This window comes from Apodemus sylvaticus, chromosome 9 (genome assembly GCF_947179515.1).
Source record: "Apodemus sylvaticus chromosome 9, mApoSyl1.1, whole genome shotgun sequence".
NCBI classification, from domain to species: domain Eukaryota; kingdom Metazoa; phylum Chordata; class Mammalia; order Rodentia; family Muridae; genus Apodemus; species Apodemus sylvaticus.
In genome coordinates, this window is record NC_067480.1 from 54,605,208 (window position 1) to 54,622,572 (window position 17,365).

A 17,365-nucleotide genomic window follows, 5' to 3' on the forward strand; every position below is an offset into this window, starting at 1 on the left:
CCTGTTCTTCCACAAGAGTCCCCAGACTCCATCCCCTGCGTGGCTGTGGATGTCTGCATCTGTTTGAGTCAGCTGCTGGGTGGAGCCTCTCAGAGGACAGATATGCTAGGCTCCTATCTGCAAGCATAACAGAGTAACATTAATAGTGTCATGGATTGGTGCTTGCCATGGGGTAGGTCTCTAGTTGGGCCAGTTATTGGTTGGCCATTCCCTCGGTCTCTGCTCCAACCCCCATGCCTGTGTTTCTTATAGACAAGATGAATTTTGGGTTGAAATTTTGTGGGTGGATTAGAGTCTCTATCAATCCACTGGGGTTCTGCCTGGCTACAGGCTTGTTCAGGCTCCATATCCCCAATGCTGTGAGTCACAGCTAAGGTCACCCCATTGATTCTTGAGTGCCTCCCTTATCCCAGGTCTCTGTCTCCTCCCAGAGATGCCCCCCAACTTTGCCCCTCCTCATCAGTTGCAGATTTTCATTCATTCTCATGGCCATCTGGCCATCTCTTCTTGTCCCTCCCCATACCTGATCAGTTACTCAGATGTATAGAAAGAAAGGCTGTCAAACTTAAGTGAAAGCTCCATTTTATTATTATAATCAAAACTAGGACAATTTAGAAATGAAGTAGTCACTATAAGAGCTTATTTTTCTCCACATAAACATAAATTCTAAATCATTTCCTTTAATAAAGTAAAATTAGAGCCAGGCGGTGGTGGCTTGTGCCTTTAATCCCAGCATTCAAGGCAGAGGCAGGCACTTATAATCTTACTTTAAAGATTTCATACTTCCCAACATGTAGGGGACCTGTGAGATGGCTTGAGATAAAAGCACTTGCCGCCAAGCCTGACAGCCTGAGTTCAATCCCAGAACCTTCATGGTAGAAGGAGAGAACTTACTCCCGAAAGTTGCCCTATGATCTCCACACTCATGCCATGTTATTCCAACACACACACTAAGTATTTTTTTTTAAAAAAATCAAATACAAATGCAAATGTTGAGCCAACAATATGACCCAGTAGGTTCATATTTGCCATGCAAATCTGTCAACTTGAATTCTATCCCCAGAGCCTACATAAAGATAGGAGAGAACTGACTCTATAAAATTGTTCTGTGACCTCCATATAAGCATAGTGACAGCCCTCCACAATACATTATGCATGTGTACAGATTTATAATCCTAACGTTTGAAGGTAAGCATACAATAGGGGAAGATGAAACTTTTGTTATGCTTTAGTGATAATCTGACTCTAATCATTCCTTTGCAGAAGTAGGTTTGTAGTGAGTGCTTACTCTTTGAAATCCTTTATTCCTCATGTAACTTTAAAGAACAAAAAAAAAAAAGTGTATTATAAAGAGCTGGAGAGGTGACTTCGTGACTGAGGACATTGACTGCTCCTCAGAGGACCTGGATGTGATTCTCTGCACTCACATAGTGGCTCCTCCCCATCTGTACATCCAGTTCCAGGAGATGTGATGCAGTCTTTTGGCCTTTGTGAACACCAGGCATGACATGATACATATATATTTACATGCAGACAAAACACCCACACAAATAAAATAAAATTAAAAATACTACAAGTTTAACATTACTGTTAATTTTATTTTTCCGTTTTTGAATTTTTGAAACAGGCTGTGTAGCCCTGGCTATTCTGGAACTCACTCTGTAAACCAAGATGATCTTGAACTCAGAGGGAGTTCTCCTGTGGCTCCAAAATGCTGGGATTACAGGCCTGCGCTGCTGCCACCACCTGGCCTACAGTGTTATTTTTATTGAAAAGAAATAAAAGTTGTCTAGGTGTTGGGCATATACCCAGGATTCCCTGGCATGCAATAAGGACACATGCTCCACTATGTTCATAGCAACCTTATTTATAATAGCCAGAAGCTGGAAAGAACCCAGATGTCCCTCAATGTAGAAAAATATGGTATATTTACACAATGGAATACTACTCAGCCTTTTTTTTTTTTTTTTTTTTTTTTTTTTTTGGTTTTTTGAGACAGGGTTTCTCTGTGTAGCCCTGGCTGTCCTGGAACTCACTCTGTAGACCAGGCTGGCCTCAAACTCAGAAATCTGCCTACCTCTGTCTCCCAAGTGCTGGGATTACAGGTGTGCGCCACCACGCCCCGCTCGAATTCATGAAATTCTTAGGCAAATGGTTGGAACTGGAAAATATCTTAAGTGAGGCAACTCATTCACAAAAGAACACCCATGGAATACAGTCACTGATAAGTGGATATTAGCCCAGAAGCTCTGAATACCCAAGACACAACTCACATATCAAATCATTCCCAAGAAGAAGGAATGAGAGGGTCCTGGTCCTTGAAAGGCTTGATGCAGCATTGTAGGGGATTACCAGGACAGAGAAATGGGAGGGGGGTGATTGGAGAATGGGCGGAGGGAAGAGGGCTTATGGGACTTATGGGGAGGGAGGAACTGGGAAAGGGAAAATCATTTGGAATGTAAACAAAGATTATAGAAAAGAAAAAAAAAGAAAAGAAAAAGTTGACTAGGTGTTCTCATAACGGAGAACAATTGAAATTTGATATTTTCTTAATGAAATTGTATATTTGAGAACTTATAATAAAGAAAAAATAATAGATTAGGTTAGGTGGGAAAATATGTATATATTTTAAATCTATATATGAAAGAGATAACAAAACACTAGTAGTTCTAGGAGGTTTAACTGTATGTGGGCCCTCTCTTTTCTGCCTTCTTTCCTTTCCTTTCTTCCTTCTTATACTTTCTAGTCTATCTTGGTCTTTGAGGTGCTGTGATTGCAAGTGCCACCATACCTGACTTGATTTTGTATATCTGTAGTGGTTCTGTCATATTTAAAATGCTTTTGCACTTTCTACCTGGAATAATTTTTAAAGCTATTTTATTTATACCATTTTTAAATTTAAGATCAAGATAAATTTACTGGGGTGTAGCATTTTTCCTCATATCTAGATCTATATTCCAAACAAAGTGGAGAAACAAGCATCCTCTGTGTTACTGATGAGGGCTTAGTGTAGACACTTAACCTTGCTTACATTCATCAAGCCTTTTGAAACAGCTTCCAAGTCTAGGCCTGTGTGGGTGGATCAGACAAATCTGATCCAGGTTGCTGTGTCCTACCTGTGCTGTCCATGTGCGAAAGGAAAGGAAGACATTCCTCTAGCTCAGAGTGGCTTTGCTGGATTACTGCTTACTGGTTAAGAGACAAACCAGTCAGATAACAATTGTTTACCAGTCAGGTTTCCCTGTCCTCTCCTTAGAGGCACAGGACACATACTGTCAGCATATATTTAGGGAAAAGTCTCTCATAGATGCATAGGAGTGCAGAAGAGTGTTACTGTTTTAACACAGGTTAAGTTTTCTGCTATCATATGAAAAAGCAGGAACTTATTCTAACTTGTTTTATATTTTGGTTACAAATATTAAACATTTTTCTTTGGAATGCTCTTTCCTTTTAAAACTCAAAAACTTCAAGAATCCAGTAGGATATAGGACTCATATTTTAATAATAAATTTTTATTTGAAAAGTCTACTGAAAAAATACTTAATATTGAAAATAAACATTTTGACACGGTTGTCCTTTTATATTATAAAACTTCATATGTTACATAAGCTGTACATGTTCAAAAGTGATGGAAACATGATATAGGTTAAAAACTGTATGTTGGTTGTAAATTTGTATAGACTTATATTATCATTTTAGGTGGCAAATGCCATGAAAAACTCGTTACCATTTGATGCACCCGATTCTTCACAAGAAGGCCAGAAGGTACTTAAAGTGGAAGTCACTCCAACAGTGCCGAGAATTTCTCGGACTGCAATTACAACAGCTTCAATTCGACGTCATAGGTGGAGAAGAGAAGGTAAGTATAAAATTACCATAATTCACTTTAGGAGTCAAGTAAACACCACTGTTTACACAGAATGTACAAATGCGTGATAGTAATTAATGCTCATGTAGTAAAGTAAAATATTTTCATTAGAAATATGGTAATGCTTAGTTATTTTAATGTAAATATATATCTGCTTATAAAGTAGGAAGATGTTAGACTGTTCAATTAATGATAAAATATAAAATAAGACTTAGCCAAATTTTTTATTCTTTTGAAGCTAGTAATAAAACTAGGGGGGAAGTTGCTTTAAGCCTGTTAGCTGGGAAAAAGGTACATGTGTGAGCACTGTGGGAAACTGTATGCCTGCTCCACCTGACAGCATAACACACACTATCCATAAAAGGTACATGTGTGAGCACTGTGGGGGAAACTGTATGCCTGTTCCAACTGACAGAATAACACACACTATCCATAAAAGAATTGGTTCCTAATCTTGGATTTTTGCATTTGCTTTTTTTTTATTCTAAGAGCTGAACCCAGCAATATTTTATAGACATATGGTACTAAACAGTCAAGCTGTCTTGCCTAAGAGAAATTGTCATTTTAATGATCCTGATTTTTCTGTCCCCTTCATTTGCAAACCTCACATTGTTCATCTGCTGCCTTATGTGTGTGCAAGCTGTGCACACACATGTAACTATATAGACAGTGTTTGTGTTAATATCATATCCATATATACATTCTCTTATCTGCCTGGGTCAGAATGCTCAGAAAAGAATAGAGCAGCACAAAAAGTACTAAAATTTTATATGTTGAATCCCAGATGGCTTTGACTTCTCAAACGAGGCTGACTCGAGTATTCCTGGCTCCCCGATCCAACACGGCTCCACTGACCTAGGGATCAAACGTGTGCAAGAGGGGGAGGTGCTGGTGCTGGTGCGCAGGACCCCTGAGCATGGCTCGCCGGAGCCCAACTCAGCAGCAGCCACAACTGAGGGTAGGACAGAGATGAGGAGGCAGAAGTCAGTGAGGCAGTTGCTGGAGAAGGATCCTGGCTCTCTGTCCCCAAGCAGAGCACCTTTCCATTCTAGTGTGTGTCTCCACTACCCCTGGGTGTGCTAGCTCCTCTTTGCAAAGCAACCCTCCTCCCCATATGCCTAGCACCAGGTTAGGTACAACCTTCAGTTGCCATTTGTGCTGGCCTGGAGTCTGCATCCCTGTGTCATCAAACAGCAGCTTGGCATGGCTACTAACAAGGCAGGGGCCTGGATGAAAAGGTCTGCAAACGCTTCCAATTTTTCATTACTGAGCATGTTTCCTCTTAACACTAGAAAAAAATGTACCCAATGGTCGTGAACCATATTAGTCAGTATTAATATTTATCCTTTAAAAGTCTGTGAAGAGAATTTTAAAATATAAGCACATTTAAGAAATTGTGGATCTGGCCTTTATGTTTTCCTAGAGTGTCCAATTAATAAGTATTTCCAGTCTCTGACAGAGAATGCTGGTATTGATTGGCTTCTCATCAGCTGGATTAAGTTATGTAGTAAATTACTGACATCTTTTCTCTGTAAATGTGCATACTACATCCTGGAGCATACACTTTAGCTTTACACACACACACACACACACACAGTGGTTATAGCTCTCAGATGGAAGTGAAATGTGTTATTTACAGATCAAGTACAGAGAAGATCCTTTTTTCTACAGTATAATTATTTGCACATAAGAACTCTGTGCTCCATCACTACGTGTAAAAAAAGGACACATCTCTCTGACGGGACGGTATTTGCCTGCTGCTTTGTATGAAATGTCATATGAGCTAGCTTTGTGGAAGTAACCAATTGATTTCATTATTTAGTTTATATTGCCCCTGGAGTACCACTATAAAACCTTATACTAATAAATCTGTAAGTAGCTTTAAAAGAGGTCAATGCTTTCTGTTTATTTTAAAGATCAAACATACACATAAAATATTTACCATCTACTTTAAGGAAGTATCTTTCCCTTTGGCGTATTAGAAATTTGAGCATGCTCAGTAAGAATCTAAATGTACCTTTAGTTCCTCATCTATTTGACCAAATTGACTTTAACAGTATTGCATGTGCATGACCTAATGACCTCAAAGTTGGTGCTGTTTTAGAGATCCTTCTTGATTCAGCTGTGGAAGATATGGCCTTCCCTTTTGTCTTTTTGTATCTCTTTATCTTACTTCTAGCAATTAGATGCATCTTGTTTAAATGGAAGGAAGGAAGAAAGGAAGAGAGGGAAAGGGGGAAAGGGAAAAATGGAAAGGAAAAGGGAAAGAAAAGAAAAGAAATTGAGAAAATGAGTAGATGTGGAACTCAAATGGATCCAAACTGAACAAGAGTCTATTTCTCATTCTTGATAACTAAGTAAATCATTTTATGATTATATATAATGATTTTTAGTATGTTGCAAGTACTTGCACTAAAAGTAATGCCATATATTAGCAGTTGGTGAAACTCTTACAAGAATGACACTGGTTGAAGCATTGCTTCTAATTTATCAGTTGTATACTTTGAAAACAGAACCCAAGTAGTAATTACTCTTGAATATCTATTTTAATTCTATTGAGTCTCCTGTTAGTGTTAAACTTTTAGTTTGGGGTAAATTTCAAGGAAAGTCAATATATTTCTTTAGTGTGTTTAAAGCTAGGTGTGGAGGTGCAAGCCTTTAATTCTATCACTCAGATGACAAGAGACAGTCAAATTCTGTGAGTTTAGGGCCAGTCTGTCTACATAGTGAGTTCCAGACTAGTCAAAGCTACATAGTAAGACCCTGTCTCAAAAAAAAAAAAAAATGTTTTATCTTTTATCCTAAACTAATCATGGTTTTAAATAAGTATTAATAGATGCAAAATTTATAGGAAAACCAACTATTAACAAAAAAGTCAGTGAAATCCCTTTCAATCCTGTCTTTGAGTCATGGATGGTGTCCCCTGCAGAAAAAAATATAAAAGGAAATATGTTTTAAGACTCAGTTGCGCCAGACAGTGGTGGTGCACGCTTTTAATCTCAGCACTTAGGAGGCAGAAGCAGGCAGATTTTTGAGTTTGAGGCCAGCCTGGTCTACAGAGTGAGTTCCAGGACAGCCAGGGCTACACAGAGAAACCCTGTCTGGAAAACAAACAAGCAAATAAACAAACAAAAAGGCACAATTGCATTTTTACTTCCTGGGTTTTTTGTTATTTTGTTTTGGTTTTGGTGGTGATGGTGAGAGTTTTTTTGTTGTTGTTTTGTTTTTATTTTTGTGAGATAGGGTTTCTCTGTGTAGCCCTGGCTGTCCTAGAACTCACTCTGTAGACCAGACTGGCCTCAAACTCAGAGAGATCTTTCTGCTTCTACCTTTGTGCTAGGATTAAAAGTGTGTAACATCACACCTGGCTTTCTTTCAGGGCTTTTAAGACAGAGAAAAAGAGCCGGGCGGTGGTGGCGCACACCTTTATTCCTAGCACTTGGGAGGCAGAGGCAGGCGGATTTCTGAGTTCAAAGCCAGCCTGGTCTACAGAGTAAGTTCCAGGACAGCCAGTACTACACAGAGAAACCCTGTCTCAGGGGGGAAAAAAAAAGACAGATAAAAAAAAAATTGATTTAAATGTATGAGAATTTTGGTAATTCTCTAGAATTCTGGAACTTTTATATTACATACATAACTTATTTTAAAATAAAACATGTTTTTAAATAGTTTACTAATAAAATGTGTTTATTAGGATAGGCAGAATTGTTCAGTGATGATCTGAACCCATGTAAAGTTGGATAAAGAAATCCAATTCCACAAAATTGTCCTCTGCCCTCTACACACATACCCAGCAGACACACATAGTAACACTAAGAGAAATCTAAATGAGCTTGCTTATTATATGTTTAAATTAAAGGAAGACTCTAAGCTTTAAGATAGTACCTGTGATTTCTGTGTAATCATTGTTCCATTACATTGAAACATTTTCAGTATATACAGTAGCAGTAGATTCTCTTGCATGGTGGCTTTTTATGTTCTCACCCTCTTATGGCCATACTGCTTGGGCATCAGATCTGCATGAAGCAACACTCAAAGCTAGCACTAAGTCTCTCGGTTTCCTGTCCTAACTACCTAAATAAACCCATTTCATACTAATTATTTTTGAATATTTTGAATCTTTATACTAATTTTAAGTCAATTATTAAAAGGTAATATGAATATGGTCTAAAATGTTTATTTCCAAGTATGTATAATATTCAATTCTTTTGGCAGGATTGAGAGAAGTAGTGTCAGTTGCTGTTATTTTTAGTAAATATATTTCCACATGGCTTTGCATGATGATTAAATATTAAATTATACTTATTTATATTTATAGATATGTAACAAGTTGCCTTTTGCTTTAAGAATTTGATTCTTTTTTAGAAGTAAAATAACTAATCCATGTGAAGGAATATAGCTAAGAAATACTTTTATTTTTCAGGTGCTTGTTAATAAAAGATTGTGTTTGAATATGTACATTTTTATTAAGTAACCTGTATCTCAAATTAGTATTTACATTTCTCTGTAACATTTTACCTTAACTATCACGTTAATGTCTGTTTTATAGATTCTTACTTTCTTTCATTCTGGAAAAAGTATTTTTAGTTTTTGAAGGAAGAAAACAATAATTTTGAAACTGATGACACTTTTCAGTAAGAGAATTGGGCTGTCTGGAAACTGCAAGCCCATTGTATCATGTGATTCTCATCCCACAAAAAACTCGAGGTGAAAGTCCTTTGACTAAGTGTGAGCTGTGCTGCAGAGTGCAATGCTCTGGGAGCAAGAGCACCCTGTCTCCTGCCAAGGACGTGACCGTTAGAGAGGCGGGAGTGTAGATACCTTTGCTGCCTCACAGTCAGTACAAGGAGATATGGAAGTCAGGGTGAAGGGTGTGTCCATAAGACAAATGTGACTGTGAAGCTATTACAGCAGTGAGCAGGCAAATTTAGTAGACATTAAAAAGAAATAGATTATAAAGCTATATACATGCAGTTAGCTGTCAAATAGATGATGCATTATATTATAATTTAAAAGGGGTCTGGCCTATAGGCCTCAATGACTTGGCATAATGACTGAAGTTAGAAGAGAATCCCTTTGTACAATATGTTTTGTATAATAGGTTAAAGAAAAATGAGGATAGAGTTTTTATTTAAAATACATAGATATGGTGACTTTCAGTGGATATAGTGTGGTTTTAAAGTGTTATATTTTAGTTTTCTATGCCTTAGATGTTCATAGTTTACTAGTTAATATTTGTGGACTAGTTAATAATGTGGACAGTTTTTACAAAACCAGGCCAAATAAAGCCAGGTGAAAGCAAGGAATAGTGTGTTAGAATTCTGTGTAGAGGTTTACTCCCCTAAATTAAAGTACTGAGATCAATACAAACCTTTAACAAACACTCATGAGATTAGGTCAGTGTATTCATAGCTGCTTTTTACTTGATTTAGCTATAATCTGTCTGATTTATCCTTTAGGCGCTGAGGGTCTGAATGGAGGAGATGAGTCCTTAAACATGAATGATGCAGATGAAGGCTTCTCATCAGGGGCTTCTCTCAGCAGCCAGCCACATGGGACCAAACTGTCCTCTTCTCAGAGGGGAAGCTTACGGAAAGTAGCAACTGGGCGTTCCACCAAAGACAAAGAAACAGCAGCAGCTGTCAAGTCCAACGAGAGCCCTCGAGATTCAGTAGTCGGAAAACAATTTATACAACAAGCAGATCTCAGCATAGATTCAGTTGAGCTGACACCGATGAAGAAACACTTGAGCCTGCCTGCAGGCCAGGTGGTGCCAAAAACCAATAGTCTAAGTCTGATACGGACAGCCAGTGCTTCCTCAAGTAAATCCTTTGACTATGTAAATGGTGGTCAAGCAAGTACCAGCATTGGGGTTGGCACTGAGGGAGTTACTAATCTAGCAGCTACAAATACTAATCGATATTCAACTATCAGTCTACAAGAAGACCGGCTAGGTCACGCTGGTGAAGGTAAAGAGCTCCTCAGCCCAGGAGCCCCCCTAACCAAGCAGTCTCGATCCCCAAGTTTCAATATGCAGCTGATATCCCAGGTGTAGCTTTGATGCCCTTTGTTCTGCTTACCCTCTACACTGAACATTTCATTGTGCAAGACACGTCATCCCGCATTGTGAAAAAGATGTCACTGTCATCAGATTTGACCTAGCTTAGGTATCTCATACTGTATTTTATATGGAAACAGCAATAAGGTTTTTCTTTCCTTTCTTTGCCCTCTCTACCTGTTCCCTTAAAAGTGTTTGTGAAGCAGTGTAAGATGTTTGCCTTTTCCACGCCTTCCTTTCTCCTTGGGTGATGTGCAATCCATCGTAGGCTGATCGGTCCCATTTCAACACTGTGAGGCTGAGGAGATGTTAGAGGAAATGGTGTATAGGATCCCTAGGAAGTAATTCTTTGGCTTTTGTTTAAAAACAAAACGGGTTTGTTCACATAATCTATGGAACTATGAAGATAACTGGATCATATTTTTTCTCTCTTAACCAGGAGTGCCTCAGAGATTCTGCTATGACTTTGGGCTTCTCTGAGTCTGTGCAATTTTATATTCTTGGGAAGCATGGGGGAAGGTGGTGGACTACTGCAATTTTTTATTAAAATGAGGCTAACTGCCCCCCTTACTTTATCCCAAGGACACAAATGTTTAACTATTGAGGCATTTAAATCAATTTGTGACCACCTCCATTGGAGGGTAGGGCTCTAAGTTGATTGTGTAATTGATAATGCACTTTCTCAATGGCTCTCTAGTCATTAACAACAGGTCTTCCCTCTTCCCACAAGGACATTTCTGCCCTTAAAGTTTAAACTAACAAATTAGAGACTCAAAGGGGCATGTTCTATTTCCCAGGAATGATTGATATTATGGTGCTGGGGTTTTGTTGGGGGAAGGGTTTTGTTTGTTTAGTTTGTGTGCGATTATATATGAGGTGAAGTTATAATTGTTTCTTTCTTCCTTCTCTTTGTGAGTTGGTGATGACTGAAGTAGTAACTGTACATCTTCAGGTAAAGAGAGGGATTTCTCAGTCCACTCTCTGAAATGTCAGACTAGAGAAACCCTTTCAGCTGCTTCCTAGATGTACCTAGATTCAGTCAGATGTGGGATATAGAAACCTAAAGTCCTGAGATCATATACTCCAAGGAAATACATCAGGGACAGATAATTGGTTGAAAACACTGATGCTTTTGTGTGACACATTTGTATAGAACATTTCTACCAGAAGGTACTGACTTGATTTCTCCACAAGGACCACACTGCCTTTGTGTTATTGCAGTTTGTGTATCTTCTGATTATCTGCAAAGTTTCTCGTTTTTTATAAAACTTTGAAATCATGCCAGTAAACTAGATGTTGAATGTAAATGAGTAGCATTTGGTAACTGCTAAGAGGTGACAAAAATGCATTATTAGCTTAAAGGATTTTTGTTGTGATTTGAGTGGATAAGACTTTCTTATAATCTCTTCTGGGTCTCAGGCTCTATTTGAAAAAGAAGGGAATATATTAGGATTTTAAAAATCAGTATTGTGACTTCAATTGCTATGAATTACCCATCTTAAGACCATCAGTTATATACACCCTCATACCTGTAGACATTTTATGTTATTGTGGATGAAACTTACACTGCCTTTATAGGAAGCAAGTGTTCTCTTAATTGACAAAGTTGTTTTATCTCTATTTACCATAAAATTTGATAAATTAAATAACCAGGAAAACGCCTATCATTTTTTTCATACATAAACCACCATTTTTGGAAGAGTTGTCTGTCTGTCTGCCTTTTTAGGGGGAATTGTGTTAGAATAATCCTTAATTAGATTTGATAGTTTATAACATTTTTCACCTCCCAGCAAATACAGAACTAGAATCTCAGCTATTATCCACATCATTGCCAAACTTTGGAGTAAAGCTAAAATATGTGATCTATTGATTGTTTATAATAATGCGTCTGATATGTGTATTTATCGGACACATTTTAGCCCTATTTCTAATTTAACTAAGAGATATCAAGTAAACCTAAAAAAAAAAAAAAGAATTGTAAGACAGTAAAAAATAGTGAAATTGTTTTTGTAACTACTACTACTAAAGAGAGAAGCTTTCTAGTACATAAAGGCAGGTATCAGTCTTACACAGTAAAATATGCCTACTTTATGCTGGAGCCACTGGGCTCAAGTGCAAGACTGGCAATTAAACCGAGCACTTTAGATAAAGCACAAAAGAATACCAAATAATTTGAAAGTATAGCATAAACTGTTGTAATATAAGAAAACATCTTTTGATTAGAAATGTTGTAACTGAAGAGTTGGTTTTAAGAATCAGGAATGGTGGCACACACCTTGAATCCCAGCACTCCAGAGGCAGAGGCAGGTGGATCTCTGAGTTCAAAGCTGACTTGATGTACAGATGGAGTTCTAGGACAGCCAGGGTTACATGGAAAAGCCCTGTCTCAGAAGAGAAAAGGAAAAAATGTTTTTTTTTTCATCTTTTTATTGGCATGTGTAGACTTTGTATATACATCCCAAGTAATATTTCACAACCCTGTAACATTTGCTTCTTATTCTTTTGGTTATAATTTGGTCTCAATGAAGAAATTCTTCATTTACACTTAGTCAGCGTCTGAGAATACATTTACTGTATAAGAGAACAGTTGAAATGAATTAAGATTAAACAAACTACCCAATTTTCTAATGATCATCTCAACCACTTTGTGTTACCAGCATTGAATTTAAAATTTTTGTTCAATTATACAGCAGCTATTAGAAATGTCATAGAAAGTCAGAAACGTCCATATTTAACCTTTAACAAGTTCCGTTTAATATCTCTCAGCTTTCAGGAAGCTTTATTGCACTAATAGGAAAAGAAATTTAGAGGACAATATTTGTTTTATATAATTCAAAAACATGATTGATGCCATCTGCACTAGGTTAGATTAAGGTTTACAGTATCTGAAGGTTTTAGAAGTTCTTCTATATGATTTTCAGTTACTTTTACTGGTAAGAAAGCTAAAATATAAAGTAAAAGGTTAGCTTAGAAGCCAGGGAGGGAAGAGTTGTCATATCTTTACCAACACCCTTTTTTCCAGCCCACTGTTGTGTGCCTGCTTGTTTGCAGATCAGGATTTCTGTGCTCAAAGAGACCCTAGAGATAATTTGGCTCCTCTCTCTGTCACACACACACATTCATCCTCAGGGACACTGAGGCTCAAAGAGGTTGTGAAATAGGCCCATGACTAAGAAGCAGGGCCACAGTCAAACCGTGTCTCTAGTCAGGTGCATGTGATGCCTCGTTGCCTCTGGTTATCCATACTTCGGTAAATGTGATATGAAACACTTCCATTTCTGCTATTTCTTTATGTTTCTGGTCTAGTAGCTAGTGAACATGTTTAAAAAAAAAAAGTATTAGTTCCAGAAGGAAAAAGAAGTAAAATAATTAATACAGATAGGGATGTGTTCAAAATGTAGGTGTCTATATAGCACATTATTCTTTTCTAATTTATGCCTTGTGAATTTTCTACCACAACAGTTATATGCTGCCATGTTATTTGTATTTCTGGGGATTTGTTTAAATGCAAAATAAACCCAATGAAATTTCCTTGATCAGTGTTTCTAACTATTTGAAAGTGATTTTTACTCAGCCAGTTTTCAGTCATCAAAGGTATACTGTGGAGGATTGCATAGTAACGATAAACTCAATTCTATTCATTTGTAATCTAGAGAGAGACTGTTCCTTACTGTGCTTAGAGTAGATAAGAGCAATATTCCTCCATGTGATTGATTTACAGTGAGTGTGAAACGTTGACTCCATGCATAGTGGACTGTGTCATTTATATTATATAGACTGTATAAAAACAAGTCAAGTACGGTAGTCTCAGCTATATAAGCTCAGTGTCTTCAGCTGGTAGTCTCAATTCCATTTAGTAGCTTTTAAATTTGGTAGAAGAGCTTCTTCGCGCTGCATTTGTTTGCACTGCTTTTGTGACTACGTTAATGCAGTGGTGCGTCTTTCCTACCTCACTTAGGAGGCTTCTTTGGGTCCATTTTTTAGTACTTCAGTTGTTGACAATCAGATGTCTGATTTAATTCACTATATGTTCATTTATAAATGAAAATAGTAGTTTCTGTCTTTATGGGTAAGGTAACATACTGTATAAACACTGGCAAGGGGGACCACTCCATTTCTGAACTTGGATTACATTATAAAATAAGGTGTTGTGTTTTTTTTTTTTTTTAATTTAACAAAAATGCTTAGTATTCCAGTTACATAGTTTTTCAACTTAAAAAGATTACTATGTCATGCTAGTGATCAGAAACTCTGCAGGAATCTTAGAGCAACTTTTCTGCACCAAAGTTAAATTAAGCATTAAAACAAGAGTTTCTCTCTCAAGCTGAATGACAGCACTTGCTTCACTACCAAGTTGGTGAGATACTTACGATAATACTTATTTTCTTAAAGTGGCTCCCAAAAAGAAGTGATTGATAACTAGCTATTGGTAGCTTAACCACTTAAAAACAGAATGTTTGCCAGATTATATAAACATGGAATACAGTATAAAAATAAGATCATGAGTCATCATCAGATTAGTACAATTTTCCATGCAAAGGAGATGAGCCACGTTCTAGTCTTGTTTATATTGTGTGACTCTAATGGATGTACACACTGGGATGAAACCACTACACAGGAGGCACAACCCAGCCTCTTGTCCCTGTAGGTGCGTTTTGTCTAATCCTGAAAACACAATGACATTTCTCTTTTTTCCTCCAGTATTTTTATAATGTTAGCCATTTGTCCTATGGGAAATATAATCAAGACCAAATAATTCAGGATACAGTTTCACAGAAATGTAAGGGTTGTGTGAAGTAATTTGCAAAACAGCACAGAAGGAGAGTTTCTATGTTTTGCTTCTGAATTTTGAGATGGGTTCTTAATGTTTACAAATTAAGGCATATTTGTATGTCTGACATTAATTATACTACTACATTTAACATGGTTTTACAAAAAAAGTAGAATTAGATGTATTTTAAGGTATAAGTCAATCCTTTTTTTTAAACTTGTGTATCTGGAGGTAGGTCTTTTTGTTGACAAAGAAAAATTAACTTAATTGGATAATCTCTCCCCACCTACAAGTTTGCTGTACAGCTTGCTGTATTTCAGTGTAAACAGTTCAGTGTTAATCATATCAGAAGACATTTTTACATCTTCATCAATTTACAAAATTTACCAAAGAAAATGTTTCTGACAAATCATTTTCAAAGCATCTATTAAGGAATGTATCACCTTTAATGTAGTGATTGCTTCTAACCCTGAGAGAAACAAATATTACTACATTATTTGAAGTAGAAAACACATACGGTAAATAGATAATATCCTTTCCCTACATCAATAAGATGTCAGTACTCCACTGAAAGTACCAATTAAAGAATGAGTCTTAATTGTATTCCTTATGACATATTTTTGTTAAAATTAAGGATTTTGCATATCAGTATTGAAATAAATGGGGGAAACTCCTGAAATTGGTATATTGTATATTATGGGTTGTTTAGGTAAAATTATAGGAGAAATTATTGAAAGGTACCCAATGGACAGTGGTATTTATTTCTAATAGCTATACTGATATGGTTAGGTTAGTTTACATTTAGGTCTGTGTTCACTCTTAACTGCTTTTTTTTTTTTTTTTGCATTTAAAACATGATTGGATTAAAGGAAGATAACTGCTTCTAAAATATGTAGGCCAAAAAGATCTAAAGTGTTTAAGCTGTTTAATGATTTCTTAAATAACAAATTATAGTTGTTTTTTAACTATTTCAAACAAGTTCTTTAATTTTTTTAATACCACATTATAGTTAATAAATATTTAACTATCGTGGTGGTACATGCCTTTAATCCCAGCACTAGAAGCCAAAGGGAGGCAGATCTCTGAGTTCAAGGCCAGGCTGGTCTGTAGAGTGAGTTCCAGGACTGCCAAGGCTACACAGTGAGAACCTGTCTCAAAACAACAAACAAAAATGTATTGCTCTTGGGAAGAGAAGATTGGCCTTCAAATAACGATTGATAATGGTTTGTATTTCTTTTAAATTTATTATCTGAATACAGTGTAAAGATAATATTCCATGTAATGTTAAAAATAATAGTATGAAGTTTATCATGTGTTTTACACTGAATCTTTTTGGTTTTAAAAACTAGGCTGGCTTTACATTCTGTTTAAAATTGGTTAAATGAAACTGTTTTAGCAATGCATGGATTTTACTACCTTGGCTTTATGTAATGTGATTTCTGTAACAGGCAAACAGAATATCCCATTTTCATTATTTGTTTCTTTAAAAGGAAATATTTGATCAGCCTCTTGTTATTGTTAACCTATATCAATTTATAGCTTGGTATAAACTTCCCAATTATTGAGAGGATTATGCTGGTGAAAATTCTGGGCAGGCATGTAAAAAGTATAATCTTTATTGAGAGATGTCCTTTTAACTTAAGACTAGTGAAAAATCTTTTTCTTTTCTTTTCTTTTCTTTTCTTTTCTTTTCTTTTCTTTTCTTTTCAGTGTGTGTGTGTGTGTGTGTGTATTTCTTTGTTTCAGAGCTGAAGAAAAAAACCCAAAATGCACATTTAAGATCATGTACTGGTGCATGTGAGCCATTATCTTGTCTTATTGAATGGATTAATGCTATTGATTGTTGAAATGTGAAATGTGTCACTGTTGAACTTGTAAATATCTGCCAGAGATGAAAAATATTTTAAGTTATTGTAAATAAAGATGTATAAAATTGAGTATCAGACTGCAATGCAGAAATATAACATCTCAGATGTTAAATATTGTGTCTCTTGAGGGATGTGTCATTTCTCCCTTGATGTATCTAGCTACATTAAGAATGTAAATTTTCTTTTGTACAGTATAAAAATACAGCTTTATTTGGCTTTTAACTGGATTTCCCTGAGTTGATTGCATCTTACCTTAGTTTTATACTTTACCATAGTCCTTTCATTGTATTTTTAAATGTGATTTTACTTATATGTCTGATTTTATTTCATTTTGAAACAGACTCTCACTGTGTAGCCCTGGCTGGCCTAGAACTTGTCATGTTGACCAGGCTAGCATATAACTCATATAGATCCAGCTGTGTCTGCCTCCTCTGTTCTGGGATTACACCATCACACCTTCCTAGGTATATCTGAACATTTAATATATATATATCATAAAGTAAGGCAATGCATTAAACTTATATGATGACACTAGGAAATAACACAAAGACCAAAATTCTGGTGTGATGGCACACACCTGTAGTCCTAGCACATGGTGGCTAAGACAGGAGGATTGCTGTAGTCATCCTGGGCTACAGAATGAGAAAATGTGTTTCAAAACAGGATTAGGGCAACTAAGAAGTGTTGTTTGGTGAAGATGTTTGTCTCTAAGCCTGATGATCTGAGAATAACCACTGGGACCTGCATGATTTAAGGACAACTCCATAAGGTTTCCTGTGACCTCCACACGTACACACAAT

General features: G+C 36.6%; 1 protein-coding gene across 2 annotated transcripts in view; it reads left to right on the forward strand.

Moving 5' to 3' along the window:
- Hycc2 (hyccin PI4KA lipid kinase complex subunit 2) overlaps positions 1-15,538 on the forward strand; it is a 77,262-nt gene extending 61,724 nt beyond the window's left edge. Inside the window, exons 11-13 of one of the 2 annotated variants that reach the window (XM_052192223.1) lie at positions 3,700-3,859; positions 4,653-4,826; positions 9,328-15,538. In XM_052192223.1, the coding sequence (XP_052048183.1) occupies positions 3,700-3,859; positions 4,653-4,826; positions 9,328-9,923 (930 nt within the window). In that variant the 3' untranslated portion in view covers positions 9,924-15,538. The remainder of the gene's footprint in view (positions 1-3,699; positions 3,860-4,652; positions 4,827-9,327) is intronic. The other variant, XM_052192224.1, reaches the window with a different exon arrangement.
- Positions 15,539-17,365: the final 1,827 nt, after the last annotated feature.